General features: G+C 42.4%; 2 protein-coding genes across 3 annotated transcripts in view; one reads left to right on the plus strand and one right to left on the minus strand.

Moving 5' to 3' along the window:
- The window catches only part of nkpd1 (NTPase KAP family P-loop domain containing 1), a 32,499-nt gene extending 25,870 nt beyond the window's left edge, over nt 1–6,629 (minus strand). Inside the window, exon 1 of the mRNA XM_008113847.3 lies at nt 6,513–6,629. The gene's annotated coding sequence lies outside the window, so the exon portion shown is untranslated. The remainder of the gene's footprint in view (nt 1–6,512) is intronic.
- On the plus strand, nt 6,464–20,949 carry LOC100557959 (galectin-4). Of its 2 annotated transcripts, none has more exons than XM_008113846.3 (11): nt 6,464–6,603; nt 8,287–8,375; nt 9,765–9,960; nt 13,589–13,705; nt 14,368–14,418; nt 17,169–17,216; nt 17,912–17,938; nt 18,073–18,102; nt 19,190–19,278; nt 19,627–19,813; nt 19,949–20,949. In XM_008113846.3, the coding sequence occupies exons 1-11, from the start codon at nt 6,574–6,576 to the stop codon at nt 20,090–20,092; spliced, it is 1,008 nt and encodes a 335-aa protein (XP_008112053.1). In that variant the 5' UTR covers nt 6,464–6,573; the 3' UTR covers nt 20,093–20,949. The 2 variants fall into 2 exon arrangements, with proteins under 2 accessions (XP_008112053.1, XP_003222895.1); XM_003222847.4 differs by having other exon boundaries at nt 19,648–19,813.
- Nucleotides 20,950–21,600: the final 651 nt, after the last annotated feature.

Genomic DNA, 21,600 nt, shown 5'->3' on the forward strand with positions numbered 1-21,600 from the left:
CCAGCAAGGAGTCCCAGAAGGTCAATGGTATCGAAGGCCGCTGAGAGGTCCAGCAGAACCAGCAGGGACACACTCCCCCTGTCCAGTTCCCGGTGTAGATCATCGACTAAGGTGACCAAGGCTATCTCAATACCATGCCCCGGCCTGAAGCCAGACTGTGCCAGATCCAGAAAGTCAGTGTCATCCAAGAATGCCTGGAGTTGTGCGGCCACCACATGTTCCATGACCTTGCCCAAGTAGGGGAGATTGGAAATCGGCCGAAAGTTCTCCAATTGAGTGGGGTCCAGTGATGGCTTCTTCAACAACGGTTTGATCACAGGCAGTTTGAGGCTCGCTGGAAATATGCCTTCCCGAAGGGAGGCATTCACCACCACCTTCACCCACTTGGCCAATCCCCCTCTGTCTTCCTTTATCAGCCAGGATGGGCAGGGGTCTAGGATGCATGTGGTAGCCCTCACCTCTCCAAGCACCTTGTCCACATCCTCGAGTTGAACAGATTGAAAAGAATCCATCAAAATGGGACAAGCAGGTGCTCGTGTTACAAAGAACCGAGCAAATGCTTCACAGCAGGCTGCCGAGTTGTTAGGGATCCCGTCCACAGGGGCGGGATATAACAAACCACTGGGGCGGGATATAATATTGCAAACGCAATATTAGCTGCAAAGAAAACATTCTTTGCAGCATCTATTGCCGCGGCATAAGCCCTGAGATAGGAGCTCAGCTGTGTTCGGTTTGACCCGTTTGGCTCTGAACGCCACACGTCCTCTAGTCCCCTCTTCTTTCACTTCATTGCTGCCAGCTCCTCAGTGGGATCAAACCTAGATGCACTCTCATAGAAACTACCCCATGCTGGCAGCAAGGATGCTGAGGTGTTTCTCAATATTACTGGATAGTCATTATGAAATTAATCTCTTCCCAAATCTGTTTTATTTTCCTAATGCTATTAGGAAGAATGCCATTATGTGCCATTACTGTGCCCATAATCTCTCTTTGTCACCTTCTTCCTCCCACTTCCATACTCTTCCCACCCATTTCGTAGACAACAGGAGCTGGCAAAGGCCCTGTGGCATAGTTGCAAAAGAAGCTTGCGTTCCCACATGACATTGGGAATGAAGCGTGTGCATCCAAAGGGAAACAAAGAATAAGCCACCACCTTGCTCTGGCACGCTTGGCCATTAATGCTTCCAAAAATTAATGATGCCATTGTGAGGTTAATGAGGGCATAGAGTGCCAAACACCTCACATCTGAGTTCATTTGCAACCGTTTGCCAGACTAAACATGACAAGGGGAGCCATGTTTCCTTTAGAAATGATGGCACCAAGCTGTATTTCAGAGGACGGACTGGCAAAGCCACTTCTGAGTATTCCTTGCCTAAGAAAACCCTATGAAAACCCTGTGAAATCCATGAGGTTGCCATAAGTCCATAGGTGATTTGAAGGCACAGAAACACATAAGAACTGACCTTGGTCCCTTTCCCCCAAATGAGGATAGCAGATTGAAGCAAGGCAAACCTATCTATGGAGAAGGATCCAGAGCTTGCCACTAGAACAAGTTCACTGGAAGTAGTGATTCCCAAATTCTAGAGCTCCAGATGTTTTGGACTTCAACTCCCATGAGCCTCAGCTGCCTTGGCCAATGATCAAGGATTCTGGGAGATGGAGTCCCAAACACCAGGAAGATCAGAGTTTGTTGCTTGCTTCAAATGTGAAATGCTAGAAGATATGCCAACACTGCTGTTTTTATGTGGAACCTGGGATGCAAGCCTGACTGTACCATTAAGCCAAGTGAACAACAACAACAACAACACAATAATAATAATAATAATAATAATAATAATAATAATAATAATAATAATAATAATATAGTAATAATATGTATTACACTCTTTCCCCTGCATCTTGAGGAAACAACATCATTATAACGAGATGAAACACTATTAAAACACACAGAGTTAAAATACAAGTTAAAACTCAGATTAAAGTGAAGTGGCTGCCTCCAGCAACACATTCTGGGTCTTCTGAAAGTGCAACAAATTATGTATTTAATTTTGCTACTGTTGCAATTTTACTGACAATGCTTTTTATGAGATATTTTCCCAGTTTACCCAAAATAAATGATTTTTAAAAATTAGGGAGCTTGGCGTGGAAGTATTTCTGTGTTTCTGTATGTGTGTATTAACTAAAAACTACCATCAAGTCAAATTCAATTTAAACTATGCCCATTGATCAGAAACCTCCAAGGCCATATAAAATCCAGCTGCAACTGTCTTTCAGGCTGCTTAGGTCAACAGCGAGCTAGACTATTAATGGTCGGGAGCTCAATCCGACCCAGGCTTCGATCTCATGACCTCTCGGTCAGTAGCGATTTATTTCAGCTGGCTACTAACCAGCTGCGCCACAGCCCAAATGACCTGTAGCAAACTGCTATCTTCAGCAAGCATTGTCCTATGGCTATTGGCTACCATAATTTCTAGCCATCTGGCTGGAAATGATGGTAACTGCCAGCCAACGCATCTGAAGAGTGTGAGACAGAAATTGAACTTTTGTCCCCCCCCCCCCCCCCCAAAACACCATTATGCAGAAATTGTTGAGTTATGCAAAGAATGCTCAGGCTTTTTCTCTCCTCTTCCCTGGCCCAAATAGTGACCAGTGCATGATTGATAGCTGCTTCCCCCCTGAAATGCCCATATTTAGAGAACAGGGTGGTATGCTCAAGCAACGCCATGCCCTCCTGACCAGCATTGGCTTGGAGGGTCATGCGATGACGATGCTAGCTGGTAGAGATAAGATGAACTATAAAGCCATTGTTCTACTGTTGAACATTGTTCCTCCTGCAATAGATAGTAGAAGGCACATCACGCATGTGGTAGTGTCTCAGAGACCCTCGAGTCATGACCCCGTAGCCATTATGGATCAGACCGAAGAAGATATGGGGTTTGTGCCGACTCAGCAAGATTCAGCTCCCTTCCAGATGTCCCCTGTTGACAGTTTTAGTCCACAGTTAATTACAAAGGCCCTTGAGTCAGAGCCTGGTTCTCCAGAGAGCGCTCCTTTTGATCGAAAATTGTTTTGGGAAACTTCTCACTCGGAGAAGGAGAATAGGAGAAAAAGCGCTAGATTAGCGGAGAAAGCAAGCGCTAATTAAGCCAGTTCCCATGAGAGTTTCCCGGGAGGCTTGCATCTGGCAAGTTGTTGACCAGTGTCCAGGCACCTGGTTTGAGGGGAGATTGAAGTCCCATAAAAGTTCTGTGCGCAGGTGGACCTTTGTGGTATCAATGTGTCAGTTGAGGAATTCACATCGACTCTAGTTTCTGCAGCGCGCTACTCTCGAGTAGACCGGGCGTTGCATCTCATCTCCCTGCCAAGTCTGGGCAGCGATTCAGCTCTACCACGACTAACCTTGCCTTGCCTTGTTATCCTAGCCTCGGACCTGAAACCTGGAACTCTTTGACAGACCTTGCTATAATCCCCACTCAAACAGCCTAAAAGTTTGAGTGTGTTTTGGTTATCGGATTTAAAACTTTGAACTCTAATATTGGACATCTACTTTCACATTACTGGACTATATTTGACCTTTTCCGAAAGGACTATTGCTGGACTATATACTCTGCTTATTTTTGTTTGACTCCTTTATTTCTTTAATAAAGATATTAGATTGTTTATTGGCCTCCGTGTCTGGTTCCCAGTGCTCACGCTGCCCTGAGGCGTCACACATGTGTGATTTTTCTGTAGTCCTTGTTTTCTCTAAGCTTTCTGTACTCTTTTTCTCTTCTTGTTCAAGAAGCAGCTGTGGCTATTTGCCTGCTTTTTGAGCCTGCCAAGCCGATTGCCCTAAACCTAGTGGTAACAATGGCACCCAGAATGGGGAAGCTGGATTAGAGCATGGTGGAAGTGCAGCGAGTCCATGAATGCCCACTCAGAAGTGACTATATGTGTGGGATATTTGATGCAGGTGAGTCAAGCTATAAGTTTCTTATCACATGCATCAGTTTATGTAATGAGAGTCATGCCTGCTGCCCATAAATCCTCACAATGAGGAAGTACCAGTGTTTGCCTTGTTGGCGCTCGGCATATAAATACCCTCATTCTAGTCCATGTTATATTATATGTGGCATTTAATGCTGCCATTGTGTAAGACCATTCTGGGTCCCCATGGGGGAGAAGAGCGATTTATAAATTAAATAAATAAATAAATTGTCCACAGGGAAAATTCAGAATTTGTATGTTGTGGCAATCTCTTTATTGGGCTAAAGCCAAAACATAGGAAATGCTATGTGGCATTTTAAAAGCTTCACAGCTGTATTTACTAAAACAGCACACCATAGTAAATCTCTCCGTTGTTTATACCTTTGGAATGTAACTTCCTCTCCAGTTATCCACGCTACTTGAATTCCAATAATGCTTTGCCTTCCGTTTGAATTCCTGAACTACTAGAGTTGTGTGGATTCTAAATTAAAGAGATCCGTCATTGCATCCCAATAAGTTAATGGACCTGATGGGATGAGGACCAAAACAGAGAATTCCTGGATTGTTCATGATTGCTGAACCTATGACCTTCCAGGTATTCTTGACTAGATCAACAGCATGCAGATGGGGTTGGTGGGAGATATAGTCCATCAGCAACTGTAAGGTCATAGGTTTCCACCTCTCCTCCCAAATTAGAATTCTTACACCAATATACACAGACTGATGTAGCATGTACACAGATAACCTAGAATGCATCAACACTGTATAATTAATGCAGCTTGATACCCCTTTGACTGCCATGGCTCAATGCTATGTGTGTATGTGTATGTATGATGTCTATCTACGGTATCTATCTATCTATCTATCTATCTATCTATCTATCTATCTATCTATCTATCTATCTATCATGCTATATGTTTATTATTATTATTATTATTATTATTATTATTATTTAATAATAATAATAATAATAATAATAATAATAAGTATATGAAAAATCAGCTGATAACCCAAAATGAAGACTCTGCAAGGAAGCTGACGAAACCATTGATCACATTCTCAGCTGTTGTAAGAAAATCACACAGACAGACTATGAACAGAGGCACAACTATGTGGCCCAAATGATTCATTGGAACTTATGCCTCAAGTACCACCTCCCAGCAGCAAAGAACTGGTGGGATCACAAACCTGCAGAAGTATTGGAAAATGAACACGCAAAGATACTGTGGGACTTCCGAATCCAGACTGACAAAGTTCTGGAACACAACACACCAGACATCACAGTTGTGGGAAAAAAAGGTTTGGATCATTGATGTTGCCATCCCAGGGGACAGTTGCATTGACGAAAAACAACAGGAAAAACTCAGCTGCTATCAGGACCTCAAGATTGAACTTCAAAGACTCACATAGTTGTGCCAGTGCAGGTGGTCCCGGTGGTGATGGGCACACTGGGTGCCTTGCCAAAAGATCTCAGCCGGCATTTGAAAACAATAGACATTGACAAAATCACGATCTGCCAACTGCAAAAGGCCACCCTACTGGGATCTGTACGTATCATCCGAAAATACATCACGCAGTCCTAGACACTTGGGAAGTGTTCGACTTGTGATTTTGTGATACGAAATCCAGCATATCTATCTTGTTTGCTGTGTCATAAAATGAAATAATAATAATAATATATTTTATTTGTATTCCGTTCTATCTACCTGAGAAGTCTCAAGGTGGAATCCAGCATACACAAACACAAAGGCAAATGTTCAATGCCTAGCACAATGAAACACAGATAAAGGTAAAGGCTTCTTCTTCCGGCTCTGAGGGGTGGTGCTTATCTCCATTCCCAAGCAGAAGAGCCGGCATTGTCCGTAGCTCCATCCTAGGTCATGTGGTCGGCATGACTGCATTGAGCACTGTTTACCTTCCCACCGAGGCGGTACCTATTGATCCTACTCACATTTGCATGTTTTCAAACTGCTAGGTTGGCAGAAGCTGGGGCTAACAGCAGGAGCTCACCCCATCCCACAGATTCGAACCACCAACCTTCAGGTCAGCAAGGTCACAATTAATAGAGTTGTTTCTTCTGAAGGGAAACCAGCTCTCCCCTCTTCATTGCAGCTCTTACATTTTATACTCGGAACATTGTAAAGATTGTGGAATTTTAGTTCCTCTTGTGTTTTTCATCTTTCTCGGCATTTCTCAGAAGACATTAGGGGTAAAACATTGGCCTCCTGGTCTGCTATAGTTGCCACTTAGTTTAACAGAACAGGCAGAAATTCAACAGGTGAGCCTTCTCTTCGATTTCTCTCTCTCTATTTTTATGTTGGCAAAGAGATAGGCTGTGACAGAAGAATAAGCAGCAACTCTTTTTCTGGCAACAGCAGCAGCTGTACTACTGATAACCTTCAGCATAACAACCTTAACAGCATAGTACTCATTTGGATGTGTCGTTTGCTTAAGGTGAGACCAAAGAGCAGCCTCTTTTATGCTACATGTCAAGGAAATGAAACTTAAATCCCTGGACCAATCTGCTTCTGGAAGCCTGTACTTACTTTCACTCTCAGAGCATACACGAACAGGAGGCTCAGGAACTTGGATCTGGCAAGGACAAAGATGGCTCTACAGCAACCGATTTGGAACCCGGTGAGTGTGCAGAGGGGGAAAAAAAGAAAAGAAAACCTTTTATGGCGGTGTTGGACAGACTGTACGTTTAAACTCAAAGAAATGATATTTGTACGGATTGGCCTGGCATAGCGGTCTGAGTATTTGGCAGGATTCCAGGAGATCAGGGTTCAGATCAGTGCTCAGACATGGAAGCCTATTGGGCAGCCTCTCTCGGGCTTATAGGAAAGTATTGGAAAACTCTACTGAACAGCTTGCGAAAAGGGTTCCTGTAAGTCAGGGTTGACTTGAAGGCACATGAGAACAATGACAAGATTATAATATTGCTCAATGCTGTTGAATCCTTGGAGGTGTAGTTCGGTGAGGCACCCGCACTCTGGCAAAGAAGCCTTAGGGCCGTGTGAAACTCCAATTTCCACAGTGCTATCAGTGCTGTGGCTGTTAAAGTGGTGTCAATCTTCACTAATTCTACAGTATTGATGCACCCTCAGTATTGGGAAGTGAGAGGAAGAGATAAAATCCTGCCTTTCCCATTTATTTATTTATCTATCGTATCAGAAGCAAATTGAGAATACAGTTATAATGTATAGAAAAACAAAGTTAAAAACATGGCATGATACTAAATTTCCTTTGACCAGAAGCTGGCCACTTGGAGTGACTCTGGCATCGCTGTGAGAAGGTCCTCCATTGTGCACATGGCAGGGCTCAGACTGCATTGTGAGTCAGTGGTCTGTGGTTTGCTGTTCTCGGCACTCGCATGGCGTGGACTCCACTTTGCAGCCCCATTTCTTAAGGTTGGCTTTGCATCTCGTGGTGCCAGAGTGCAGTCTGTTCAGTGTCTTCCAAGTTACCCAATCTTCTGGGCGGGGGGGGGGGGGGGGGGTTCTCATGTGTTATCAGCCACTGATTGAAGTTCTGGGTTTTAACCTGTCACTTTTGGACTCTTGCATGCTGAGATGTTCCTGCGAGTGTCTCTGTAGATACTAGGAAGCTATTTCTTGATTTGACTTGCAGCATGCAACCTTTCTCATTAGAATCAGGCAAGAGCAAGCTGTTGAAGCCTCTCCCAGCTTATCTGTTCTTCCTCATTCATAGTTTTTTCTATCTTGACCAACCTTCATTTTGCTTAGTCCTATGTGCCCTGCTTGAAATCTGTGGGATATGTGTGCAAGACACATTTTGCCTTTTCTAGTGGGTCATAAGGATGGCACTTATTGTGTCCCCCATTGCGTACAGTTGTTTCTTTCTTTCCTGGAAAGTCTTCAGGGAGCAGCACATGGTTTGGCATTGCTCCAGCATGGAGAGTAGAGATTTGCTGGAAAGATCATGCAAACATTTACCAGAAAGCACACAACAAAAGGCAGCAGAGAGCTTTTCTTTTAAAGATGTACACACAGTTGGAAAAGCTTGTCTCCTTTATTTATCAGGCTGTTTACTCAAAAGTACAGGTTTTCTAAAAGCAAGGCAAACATGGATATCCTAATGACTGCCTTTCAGTTATGATTACATAAGGGCTGATAGTTTCTCTGTGTTTACTCATTGTGTCTTCACCTTCCTAATCTAGTCTGCCAAATTTCAAATGCTGGTGGTCAGAGACAGAAAGACTTGCTGCTAAATTCAGCACCTTCTTACAGTTAGCTAACGTATGTTTGATGTCCGAGTACTGGCTCGAGCAGGTTGACCATGTCTTCTGTTTCTTCACAGACCCTTCCTTTTACTGGCCCCATTTTGGGGGGTTTGAGCGAAGGGAAGATGGTTATCATCCAAGGCCAGGTCCGGTATCCTGTGAAAAGGTTTGTCCATTTTCCACCTAATGATATCTTTCTTTCATCACTATGACGTGACCCTTCCAGATTCCAAGGACTGTATCAACCTGTTCAGTGACAAATTGTACATCACTGATTATTATTTTCCCATGAAAGCCTGCCTATTCCCCTTACTGTATATTAGCTTCCCATAGCAGTCTATTTCAGTTCTACAATATCTTCCCGTAGCAGTCTGCCTATTGTAAGTTACTGCATATTACCTTAGTTACTTTATAATATCTCCCAATAGCCTATTGTACATTACTGTATAGTATCTTGTCATGTATACTATACAGTAAGATATTATTGTATAATATCTTGCCATAGTATATTGTATATGCTGTATATTGCCCCAGTTCCTTATAATATCTTCCAATAGCCTATTGTACATTACTGTATAATATCTTGCCATAGTAGTCTGCCTATTGTAAATTGCTGTATATTGCCCAAGTTACTTTATAATATCTCCCAATAGCCTATTGTAGATTATTGTATAATATCTTGCCATCGTAGTCTGCCTATTGTAAGTTGCTGTATATTGCCCCAGTTACTTTATATCTTCCAATAGCCTATTGTACATAACTGTATAATATATTACTTTAGTAGACTACCTATTGTACGTTACTGTATAATATCTTGTCATAGTTGTATGCCTATTGCAAGTTGCAGTATATTGCCCCAGTTACTTTAGTATAATACTAGTATCTCCCCAAGCACTTTCCTTCCATAACAGTCTGCTTATTGTACTTTACTGTATATGATTTAGTCATAGTCGCTTGCTTCTTGCACCTCCTTTATAATATCACCCCACTGCAGTCTGCCTATGTTATATTACTGTACAATATCTTTCCTCCAGATTTTGGGTACTGTAATTCCTATCAGTCCTAGACAATATAGCTGATGCCATGGAATGCTGGATGTTGTAGACAAAACCACACAATTATCGCTCTTGTTTTATCGTACTTTTCACATTCCACAGCTAGAGTGATATGATTCTACTTTTAGTTGCTGTGGCAACACCCTGTGGCACTTGGTTTAGTTTAGGAAGGGGCAATCCTATGTTCTGAGCCAGAGAGTTCTAGTGTCTCACTAAACTACAGGACTCTATAAGCTTGCTGCAATACAATTTAAATGGAATTATAATGCGGTAATGGCATAGTGTGAATGGAACCTATGTATTTTCATGGCTCCTGTTCTCCTCAGATCTCCTTGCTCCTCTGCACTTGATCTCCCTCTTTATTATTCTCTTTCTCTTTTCAACAAATCTTCACCAATACATTCCAATCAGATGGGGTTACCTACTGTCCATTATCTTCCTCAAATATCACCTCATAGTGAATCTAGCATGTCAGTCTCAAGCATCACCCTGCATTTTAGTTTTGTAGTGAATCTGGTGTGCCAGAACGGCGACATTGCCTTTCACTTCAACCCACGGTTCTCTGAAGGCCACGTGGTCGTGTGTAACACGCAGCAAAATGGGCGCTGGGGACCTGAGCAGCGGGTCTGCAACATCCCCTTCCAGCCTGGAGTCTATTTTGAGATTATTCTCAACGTCAAGAGCCACTGCTATCAGGTGAGATCTTGTCCTTTCAGCTGAAATTCTGTTATATTCAAATGTAGAGGCTGTAATGATATTTGGCAATGTTGTCAAAAAATTGACCCCACTCCCAAAAGATAAAACTCAGTACAAGTTTCAAAACCAAAATATGAATTTTATTATGTACTAGCTTGGGTACCTGGCGTTGCTCGGGTTATTTGGAAAAGTCAGATTTTTAATTGTACAAAATGTATAAGGTGTGGGAAAACTACAACTCACATCATGCCAGGTTAACCCCGAGAAACTCCATCAGTACTTAAAGTGTGTTATGTTGGGCAAGTTTGCTCTGGATGCATCATGGGTGCAGTTCACTGTGCTCTCTGGCTATAGGGTAAACTACAACTCCCACTATGGTGAGTCAGTCTCATCAAACCCCTCCAGTAAGTTGAGTTAGTCATGGGGGTTCTGTGTGCCAAATTTGGTCTAGGCCCATCATCGGTGGAAGTCACAGTTCCTCTGGTTGTGGGTGAACTCCAACTCCCAGAAAGGAGTTGGTTACTCATCTAGTAATCAAATTTCGGCATCTCAGGTATGTGTGCTTAGTTTGGTCCAGATAAATTGGTGTTTGGGTTCACCGTGCTCTCTGGATGTAGGTGAACTACAGCTCCCCAAATTAAGGTGAATTTTCCTCAAAGACCTCCAGTATTTTTTTGCTGGTCATGGGGTTCTGTGTGCCAAGTTTGGTTCAATGTCATCTTTGGTTGAGTTCAGAGTGCTCATTTATTGCAGGCAAACTATAAATCCCAGTACCTACAACTCCAAAATGCCCAGGCCAATTTCATTCAAACCACACCAGTATTCAAATTTGAGCATGTTGGGTATGCATGCCAAGTTTGGTCTAGATCCATCATTGTTTGGGTGCTCTGGATGTAGGTGAACTACAACTCCTATAAATCCCTCCAAAGACCTCCAGTATTTTTGTTAGTCATGGGGGTTCTGTGTGCCAAGTTAGTTCCAGGTCCATCATTGGTGGAGTTCAGAGTGCTCTTAGATTGCAGGTGAACTATACGTCCCAGTACCTACAACTCCTATAAATCATAGTGAATTCTCCCCAAATGTTGCACCCCAAGGCAGCATGAGCACTCGAAAACCGACAAGAGCCAATATAACACACTATCTTTATTAAAGCAATTATATATCCAGGAAATTAGGTATAGAGTCTGAGTAAGGAATAGTTCTTTTTAGAAAGTCAATGATGGTTCCAAATGGGTAAAGGGAAAGGTCCGATATTATAATCCACAATGAGAACTCGATAGCTCTCCAAAGAAATCAAAGTCCATGAGTTAGGGAAACAAGGCTGGCAGGAAACAGAGTTCAATCCACTGGAAATACTTCGTAGCACTCAAGGCAGCAAGGTTGTCAAAGCTGAGGCAAACTTGAAATAGGAACAAGGAATAACAACTGAAGTAAAGTCAAGGTCTACTCGAGAGACAGCCTGACGAACTGGAATACTTGGCTTGGAAACAGGAGCTGGAGATGGAGAAACCTCTCTCCAAGAAAGCAACGTTGACACCGCAAGAAAATCTACTGAGCAAAACACTTTTAACAGATTCCAGACTGTTCAGAATTTAGGGAGTAAAAACTCCCAAAACTTTCCCATGATAACACTAACCATTATCCCATCTATTTGCCAGTCTCTGGCTCCGGCGAACCCCTTGTTTTGTACTTCTGTCCCTGGTTACAAAATCTCTATGATTAAAAACCCCATTCCCAGGCTTCTCAGCAACATCTGGCTCTATCTGCGAGGGAGGAATTGAAGAATCTTCCCCAATTAGTAAGTCTCCAGAGCCAATATCTTCGGGCACCTGCAGCTGCAAAGGCCCCTCTGTGGAGGGTGAAATGTCAGCATAATCCTCAGCATTATCTGTGTCAAAGTGCAAGTCCTGAAACACTGCAGGCCTTGGTGCCCTGGCTGGCTGGGATCTAACACCAAACCTCTCTAGTATATTTAGTTGCGGATCAATTCCTTTGTTTGCTGTGTGCCATAGAAAAGAATAGGAAAGAGTTAAGGGAGAGGCAGTGGGCGACATTATGCAAATTTCACACCAATGGAAAGAGTCAGAAACACTGGGATGTCTGTGGTAGAGGAAACATAGAAAATCTAGATGAAATTGTCCCTGTATGAAAGCCTTCACTTAGGTGGTGGACAGTATGATGTTTGTGGTGGACATTGGCCAAGCTCTTGGACATGTTCATGGCGCTCACTATAACCTGCAATGCCATTGGAAAGAGGGCCATTGCTGTCTCCTGAGTAGTGGGAGCTCTAGCTATTTGTGGAAGTGGGCGCTTGTCCATGTAAGTGGACACTTCAGCCACACACATACATTCATATTTTCACTTTAATTGTATGCATAGATTTGTTTACATTATATCAAATTTCGTAATGTGGAAGCACCACCATCTCTATGATCCACAATACACTTCATTTTCAACAGTCCAGCCAGAAATTACACATTTTGGAAGGGATTCGTTAAACGTGACAGTTGTTTGTTTTTTAAAGAGGTGGCTGGCCACTTTTAGATTAAGAGAACAGTGATTCTGAAGTCTTTATTTTAGTCTCAGCTGAATGAACTATTCAAGGGGCTGAATCCGATCCTCCAAAATAGATTCAACACCTTGGATAGCACCTCCGAGTTTTGAACTCAAACCACATTGATACTGGAGCTATGGTTGAGTTGGGAGGTATGCTAGCAAAGAAGAATTAGTTAGAGATTGAATTAGTTAATGGTGTGATGGAAGCTAAGTTCCATTTAATGTTGGCATGTAGAGATATGTCACATAGATAATAGCAGGGAATTTGGGGTATCTATGTTGATTTTGAGCCCCGCATGGTGCAGTGGGTAAATCCGCTGAGCTGCTGAATGTGCTGACCGAAAGGTTGGTGGTTTGAATGCGGGGAGCAGAGTGAGCTCCCACTATTAGCCCCAGCTTCTGCCAACGTAGCAGTTTGAAAACAAGCAAATGTGAGTAGATCAATAGGTACCGCTTCTGTGGGAAGGTAATGGCGCTCCATGCAGTCATGCCAGCCACATGACCTTGGAGGTGTCTATGGACAATGCCAGCTCTTCAGCTTAGAAATGGAGATGAGCACCAACCCCCACAGCTGGACACAACTAGACTTAATGTCAGGGGAAAGCCTTTACCTTTACCTATGTTGATTTTGCGATGATAGGATTGCCTCCAACTTAGTACAAGTTAAGTATTCTTTACTCAGAAATCCAAAATACTGCAAAAACTCTCTATCTGGGCAGCTGTCCAATACCTCTCTTTCTTATGGTTCATTATACACCAAATTTGTGTCATGCAATGCATTATTTAAAACTGAACCATAGCATTGAACCATGAGATTTAAAATGATATCTGCATTCATTCTACAGTTTAGATCAGGCATGGGCAAACTTTGGCCCTCCAGGTGTTTTGGACTTCATGAAGTAGAATGACGGGAGTTGTAGTCCAGCAACATCTGGAGAACTTCAGATTTTCCATCCTGTTCATGAGTCTTTTTTTCTTGAAAGCTGCCACCTGGTGGTTGGAATCCAAGCCAACAAAGCTTACACACTCTCTTCTGGCCTTTCTTAACCACCTTCACCCCCTCCTTCTCCAGGTATCTGTTAATGGCAGCCACTTCCTGGAATACAGTCACCGCCTCCCATTCCACCTGGTCCAGAAATTGTTTGTCAATGGGGATATCACTGTGAACTGCATCAACTTTGCTGGTAGTGTAAGTTGCATGACTTCCACTTCTTGTACTTCTCTTACCTGGTGGCGCAATGGCTTAAACTCTTGTGCCGGCCAAAAGGTCGGCGGTTCGAATACAGGGAGTGGGTGAGCTCCCATCTGTCAGCTCCAGCTTCCCATGCGGGGACATGAGAGAAGCCTCCCACAGGATGGTAAAACATCCAGGCATCCCCTAGGCAATGTCCAGAGAAGGCGAAAAGAACTTGTAAAACTGCACCTCTTAGCCATGGCTGTTAAAGTGATGTCAAGCTGTATTAATTCTACAGTTTAGATCAGGCATTGGCTAACCTCGGCATTCCAGGTGTTTTGGACTTCAACTCTCACAATTCCAATCAGTTGATTCTAAAACACCTGGAGGGCCAAAGTTTGCCCATGCCTGGTTTAGATGCACCCCTGGCTGATGGGACCTGAAGACTAATACTGGCTGTTTGAAAAAGAACTATCTGTAGGGCTGCATCTGTTGGGAGTTGGTCATCTGATTTGGAGGCATCTGTCCTTCATATCCCATTTAGAAAGATATTTATCCTGACCCTTTTTGCCAGAGTCAGGGCCCGAAAAAGCTCCTATGAGAAAAATGGACAGCTATCCCATTGGCATCACTCACCTAAATCTGAATCCAACCCTAGGATTGTCCTTCTCTTTCAGGCTCCACCGCCTTATGCTCCTCCAGCTTACAATGTTGTCACAGCCACCAATGTAAGTAGAAAGCTTCCATTTCTTTATGATGTCTCCTTTTGCTTTATAATGCCTCTTTTATTTGCAAAACCAGCCAGTGTTGAAGCTGATTGTGGTTATTTGCTAAGAGTTGTCCAAAGTAGCATGTGCCCAGAGCTTTAGCATATTCATCTTCACAACACTCTGTAAAGCGGTTTCCCCCCCAAATTCTGGTCTTCCAGGTGTTTTGATCTTTAGCTCCCAGAATCCCTGATCATTGGCTGAGGCTCCTGAGCAACTTTGCTGCTTTTTAAAATGAAACTGTTCCAATCTGTATTGATATTTCATAAAAGATGCATTAGCTTTTGTTTTGCATATGGTGTTGTAGTACAGCCTGAGGCTGATAGGTTCACTGATAGAGAAACTTGTGAGATTTCCTGTGAGATTTCCTGGGGCACAAAGTAAGGAAGATTCAATTCAGAGAAATGATGGTTCTCTCTGGGAAGAGCCTGACTCAGAAAATGCAGGGCTTCAAGGTCAGTTAGAGAAACTAGGAACTGCAACAGATGCAGAAGGCTCCTAGGGAAAAACACATGGAGTTACGGAGGTCAACAAAAGTCTCCGTTTACAGATTAGAGTAGAAAATAGACAGCTCGGGCCAGAGCGCTTACATGGGAAAGTTGAGATTTCATGGAAAAAGAAATGACTTCATGGGTGTCTATTAACTGGCAAGTTGTTTACCTAAAGGTTAGTTCAGGCAACATAGCATTCAAGGGAAAAGCTAGGCCTGAGTTCCCTTGTTCTTGTTTCAAGTCCAGCCATCGTTTTGGGATTCAGGTATCCTGGAAGTTTTCTATGTTCTTGTTTTTATATTCTTGCTCAAGTTTTACCAAGTATACCTTTGCTTGTGAAATTATTCTGTGCTTGTGACTTTCTGGCTATTTCTTGGGTTTGCATGAGACATTGGGATTACTACCTTACTATCATCTATTGATAACCCTTTTTTAGATTATACAACTTCTTTCCTTATTCCTGTTTTTCATATGTTTTTATGTGTCTTTACACTAAACTGTTTGCTCATACTTTGGTGCTGTGGTCATAGAGGTTTCCAGGCCTGGGATGCAACATATGGGTCATGTTCCATTGAGATCCATTGTCATATAAACTGATACCAAACCTGTTATATCTCATCCTCCTAGAAAATGCGGTGATGACCACCAACTTTGGCCACTTTATGAGGATAGGAGAACATTCACAAATAATGAGGCCATTTATATTACTATATATTGATATGGAAGGCCATATCAAACAGTGTTTGTGTTGTGACTGCGCCTTCGGGGATTATGGTTGATGGGGATGGAATTCGAAGAGGAAGAAAAAACCCTCGTGATGAGGGTTCACTGGAGGAGTTGCGCAGGAAGCGACTTAGAGAGCTATATGGGGGATCTTCTGAGGAAGATTCAGATGGGGAGATGGATGCTGAGGAACAGGTGGTGGCTGGGGAAGCGGGCACTGAATGGGCACAGCCACCGGAGATGTCTGGGGATTTGGGGTCTATGGATACTTCTGAGCCTGGGGTTTCTGCAGGAGCTGATCCCAATTGGGATGCTTGGAGAAGGGAGGATGGTTCTTTAAGTGTTCATGGGGCTAAGTGTGGGCAGGATGATTGGGACTCCGACGAATTGCTAGGTACTCCAGATCCACGAGCTCTAGCTGTGTGGAGCTCAGACTCTGAGTAGATTTGGGACACCTGGTGTTTGGGTGTGAGTGTTTGGTCACCCAGGAGGAAGGGGAATAAAATGGGAATGTTTGGCCACTGCACTTTGCGTGTGGCAAGGTGTTGCTGAGGTGCCATTGGGATCTCTGTGTTTCCATGAAGACTGGACTTGGACTATGATTTGAATCTGCTGTTATCACCTAGCTTGGCTCTCGCTGTGTCTTATCGTGGACCTGTTTTGGATGACTGCACCCTCTTCAGACCTTGGATCGGAATTTGACCTAGCTACTGCCTTCGCCCTGTGATTGATGACTACTATCGGCTTTTGACTCCTGGCTTGCTCTTTGGACACCGCTGTTATCTCCTGACCTGACCTTGGAATCCCGGACGACGTCTTTTCACCATCCTTTTGGAGCCTTCGGCTTTATCCACATTGTGGAAGCAGTCTACTGCATTCTTAGTTTGTTTGTTTGTTTCCTGACCAATTTGGTGTTTTCTTTTGGGAACTGTTCCTTTGAAAACTACAGAGCCGGCTGGCAGGGCTTGGACTCAGAAAGTGCAGTTTGCACTAAGTTTGTTTAGCTTTGTTTTTACCTGCTTGTGCTGCTGAATTATATTTTTGTTTGAACTGCTCTTGAAGCACTGATAGTGAAGTGTTTCAAGGTTTTTTTCTGTGTTAACATTACTTTTTGGCTTATCTGCTGAATAAACTCTATTTTTGTTCGCTAATTGGCGTCTGACTCTTGACAGTTTGTCTGCTAGGGAACATGAACCTTCATGTCCTCCTAACAGATTTCTGCTTGTGGATGTCATTGTGGTTCCCAGTTTCCCACCTAATTGTCATTATAGGAAAATAATTCTGGCCAAGACAGTCCTTTGGTTGGATCTAACATGGGTCTTCTTCTCTCCTATAGCTGTCCAGTAGGATCCTTTTTTTTTAATTTAAGAAATGCATAACTGAGTTTTTTCCACTCCAGAAACATTCCAAGACTGTCAAGAATAAAAACATTTAAATGTGATTCTACTGTTGCAATGCCCAGTATCCTCTGGATGATCAATCTATCTGCCATTGCAGGTCGGTGGTATGTTTGCCCAGCCACACTTTGTACAAACATCAATTTCAGTAAGTATTTATTTCGTTTGGTGGAAATTTTACAGCATTTGCAAGATACTGGGTCTAAAGGAGAGAAAACCTATATAGTTCACAAGCTGCCTGCATTTTACAAATAGTTATCTTGATCTGTCTTCCAATTCAAGATTAAGTGGGAAGTTCACAGCTCAGTTGAAATTTATAGAGAAGTAGCAGAGTTAGTTCTGTGACGGAGCCGCCGGTGGCGCAGTGGGTTAAACCCTTGTGCCGGCAGGACTGATAACTTGAAGGTTGGGTTGCTGACCTGAAGGTTTCTGGTTTGAATCCAACCTGGGGAGAGCGCAGATGAGCTCCCTCTATCAGCTGCAGCTCCATGTGGGGACATGAGAGAAGCCTCCCACAAGGATGGTAAAAACATCAAAACATGCGGGCGTCCCCTGGGCAATGTCCTTGCAGATGGCCAATTCTCTCACTCCAGAAGTGACTTGCAGTTTCTCAAGTCACTCCTGACACACACACACACACAAAACTTCTGTGAAGTATTAAAAGGAAGAAAAGATAGGAGAGATTATTTTCGTTAAATGACTTATTTGCCTACTGCTTCTCCGTGACAAGCAAATTTATTCTATGTTATTCATGAATGACCAGCAATTAAAAAACAAACAAAACAAGAACAACTTGTAGTGCTTTGCATATTAAATTATTGCTTCTCTTTTCCTTCTTTGCAGAGGAAGCAGAAGAGCAAGAATGCCCAGGTTTGTGGGTTAATATCTTGGGAAGTCATAATAATATAACAGATAAAATAGGGCCTTAGAACTTTAGTACCTAGATTGTCTTTGTTGCCTTTCAGTTCTGTGATCTCCTCTTTGCTTTTCCCATCTCTTCTCAGGGCTTCAGTGGAGTGACTTTGGCCAATCCTGTGAGTATCTTTACTACCCAGTTTTTATGTTTCTTAGTCCTCAACCACTGAAAATGTAGAAACATTGGGCAGCCTTTTTAAAGTATCTATACTGTACAGTTAATGGTTTAACACTACTTTAACTGCAACGCCTTCATGCTATGGAATTGAGATTTGCAGTTTAGTGAGGCACTAAGCACTCTTTGGCAGAGAAGACTTGTAAAACTGAACTCTATAGGTCCATAGTGCTGAGCTATGGCAGTTAAAGTGCAGTCAAACTGCATTATTTCTGCAATGCAGAGGTACCTGTTGTAAATTGGTGACCTGTAGAAGATTCATGACAGTCAGTCTTTAGGGTCTTGAATATGTCCTGCAAAAAGGGTTCTCAGGTTGGATTTACACTGCTATATAATCCAGTTTCTGAATCGACTTTACCAGCTTTGAATTGAATTATATGATTCTACACTACCAAGTAATCCAAAGCAGATAATCTGGATTCAGAAACTGGATTATATGGCAGTGTAGATGGGGCCTCAGTCTTTGGCTCTCCAGGCATCTTAGGCTTCAACCCTAGAATCCTTTTCCATTGACCATAATGAAGATTATAATTTCAGGATTGGGAAAATTGCTGCCGTGATCAATGAGTTTGGTTATGAGGAATCCATTTGTAACACCCATTCCTGATGCAGTTGACTTTGGCCAAGCTTGGAGACAACGTGGACCCCATCCCTATCGCTACACTCTTCACTTCCCAGTTTGTTTTGGAAGTTGACAACTTCTGTGCTATTCTCAGTGCTTCCAGGCTGGAAGTTGGTTTAGCTGAAAAGACTGGCTCTTTCTCTCCAAGAAGTCATGAGTTACTATTTAGGTCTGGCTCCATGGACAATCACATGTCCAGAATCATCTGCCTCGCTTTTCTGAATGACAAGGCAATCAAAAGACCTGCATCAACATGCATATTTTCCAATTCCTAGAACAAATTCAGCTTCTAGAGATCTGTATTTTAATTGTGCAGTATTTATTGTTATTATTAATAATAATACTATTAAGTTCTTCTCTACCTCACTTGGTACTTTTGTTTGTCTACATCTCTTATTTCTATCTCCAGACTGTCCCATTCTGTGCAGCTATCCCAGGAAACTTCACTGAGTTCCGGAAGATTGCAATTGTGGGGAACGTGCCATTTTTAGCCAACAGGTGCCTTTGTAAAGACAAGATATACCATTATTTTACACTATTACTACAAAATTTAAGCCAGTTAGGAAATGTCTTGTCATTCACATGTCTGTAGGTTTGGGTGGGAAGCTTTGACAGATCCAGTAAATGATTTTCTGCCAGTGGATCATAGAATAATGGAATTGTAAGAGACCTCATGGGCCATCAAGTCTACCCCTGCCAAGAAGCAGGAAAATCACAATCAAAGCACTCCCAACAGATGGCCATCCAGCTTTTGCTTAGAAGCCTCCAAAGAAGGAGCCAGATCAAAAAATGATCAACTGTGCTATTTCATAGACAGATGAGATAGTTTCCTTTCTATCCCTCCAGATTCCCTTTCTTTTCCTCCAGATTCCATGTGAACCTGAAAAACAGCATGACCGGCAACATTGCTCTGCACATCAATCCCCGGTTCAAAGAGAGAGTCCTTGTCCGGAATTCCTTCATCAATGGTGCATGGGGTTCGGAGGAACGGCACGGTCATGCCATGCCTTTCACACCTAGCCAAGCCTTCCATGTAAGACTTTTCAAAGGAGTGTGAAAATCAAGGCATTGGTTAGGAAACATTTACCAACATTATGCAACTTAGGTTGTGCTATTGCCCATATACAAAAATGACAACATAAAATTATGCATTTTCTCCCCTCACTAGATGGAGATCACCAACCTGAAGAATAACTACAGGGTGATTGTGAACGGGCAAGTGGTATTTGATTATACCCATCGAATTCCTTCAAGACAGGTGGACCAACTTGAAATAGCTGGAGATGTGACCCTTTCTTGTGTACAGTACTGATTAGTCTCTTTTCCATGCACACTACTTCGGTGCACACCTAGTGTTGAAGTAAACAGCAAAGCCATGCATTTGGAGTGGTGTTTTCTCCATCTATCATTAAAAAAAAATCTACTATACACTTTTTGCCTGTCAATCTAAAACCAATATGCCTATTATAGCTTTCTAAATAGAGTAAGGCAGAAATCATTTCCAGCAAACTGAAGTACCCTTATAGAATAACTGTGGGTGATCGGGAAACCAGAATTGCTGTATTTGTTTCAATCTGATTTAAATCCTATAGTGTAAGGCTTACCAAGTGTGGCATAAAGGTGACAAGAGGAAAGTCTTGATCATACAAACTTGTAATTATTATTTTCTTAAACAGCATTTGTTTGTCCCTTCTTTCCTCTTGTGTAGTTTTACTTTCCTTTTTTTTTTTTTTACTTTTTTTTCGTGTCAAGAGCAACTTGAGTTGCTTCTGGAGTGAGAGAATTGGCCGTCTGCAAGGATGTTGCCCAGGGGATGCCTGGATGTTTTGATGTTTTTACCATCCTTGTGGGAGGCTTCTCTCATGTCCCCGCATGGAGCTGGAGCTGATAGAGGGAGCTCATCCGCACTCTCCCCGGGTGGGATTCGAACCTGGCAGCTTTCAGGTCAGCAACCCAACCTTCAAGTCATGAGGCTTTAGTCCACTATGCCATCGGGGGCTCCTATTTTACAATTATGCTCTACTATCCACCCTCTCCAGATAATAATGTATATTCCAATAAAATAAACATGGAATTGTCATTAGAACTACACTCTTCAGTGATGCTGTATATTTTCAGTCTCAATGTATCCTATAATCTGTCATAAAATAAAGAAAATGTTTACATAAAGCAATACTCTTAATGCAAAGTACTGCACACCTTTCTTCCCTTAAAATTCAGAAGATACAGCCCTCCATGTTCAGATGATTCTGTATTAAGATAGATACAATACAATTCAGTTCTCTTCCATCCACATTTAATCATAACTACAGTAGAGTCTCACTTATCCAAGCTAAACGGGCCAGCAGAAGCTTGGATAAGCGAATATCTTGGATAATAAGGAGGGATTAAGGAAAAGCCTATTAAACATCAAATTAGGTTATGATTTTACAAATGAAGCACCAAAACATCATGTTATACAACAAATTTGACAGAAAAGGTAGTTCAATACACAGTACTGTTATGTTGTAATTACTGTATTTATGAATTTAGCACCAAAATATCATGATATATTGAAAACATTGACTACAAAAATGGCTTGGATAATCCAGAGGCTTGGATAAGCGAAGCTTGGATAAGTGAGGCTCTACTGTATATGTTTGGTCACTTTCAAGAGATGACTGCAATTTTTCTTTCTCTGGATAATGAATTAACAACAGGTTTTGCAGATTAGAGTTTCCTGTCTATTCGTGGCTAATGTCTGTTACCCAAATGCTTCAGTCACCTATATCCATGTAAACTGTATAGGTAAAGGTTTTCCCCTGACATTAAGTCTAGTCG

This window comes from Anolis carolinensis, unplaced genomic scaffold (assembly GCF_035594765.1).
Source record: "Anolis carolinensis isolate JA03-04 unplaced genomic scaffold, rAnoCar3.1.pri scaffold_10, whole genome shotgun sequence".
In the NCBI taxonomy this organism is placed as follows: Eukaryota; Metazoa; Chordata; class Lepidosauria; order Squamata; family Dactyloidae; genus Anolis; species Anolis carolinensis.

Bases quoted from the DNA above. Each gene is read 5' to 3' on its own strand.
- LOC100557959 (XM_008113846.3), top strand. From the start codon at position 6,574: ATGGCTCTACAGCAACCGATTTGGAACCCG. The intron at 6,604-8,286 runs GTGAGTGTGCAG...GTTTCTTCACAG, and splicing joins AGCAACCGATTTGGAACCCG to ACCCTTCCTTTTACTGGCCC. The intron at 8,376-9,764 runs GTTTGTCCATTT...CCTGCATTTTAG, and splicing joins GTCCGGTATCCTGTGAAAAG to TTTTGTAGTGAATCTGGTGT.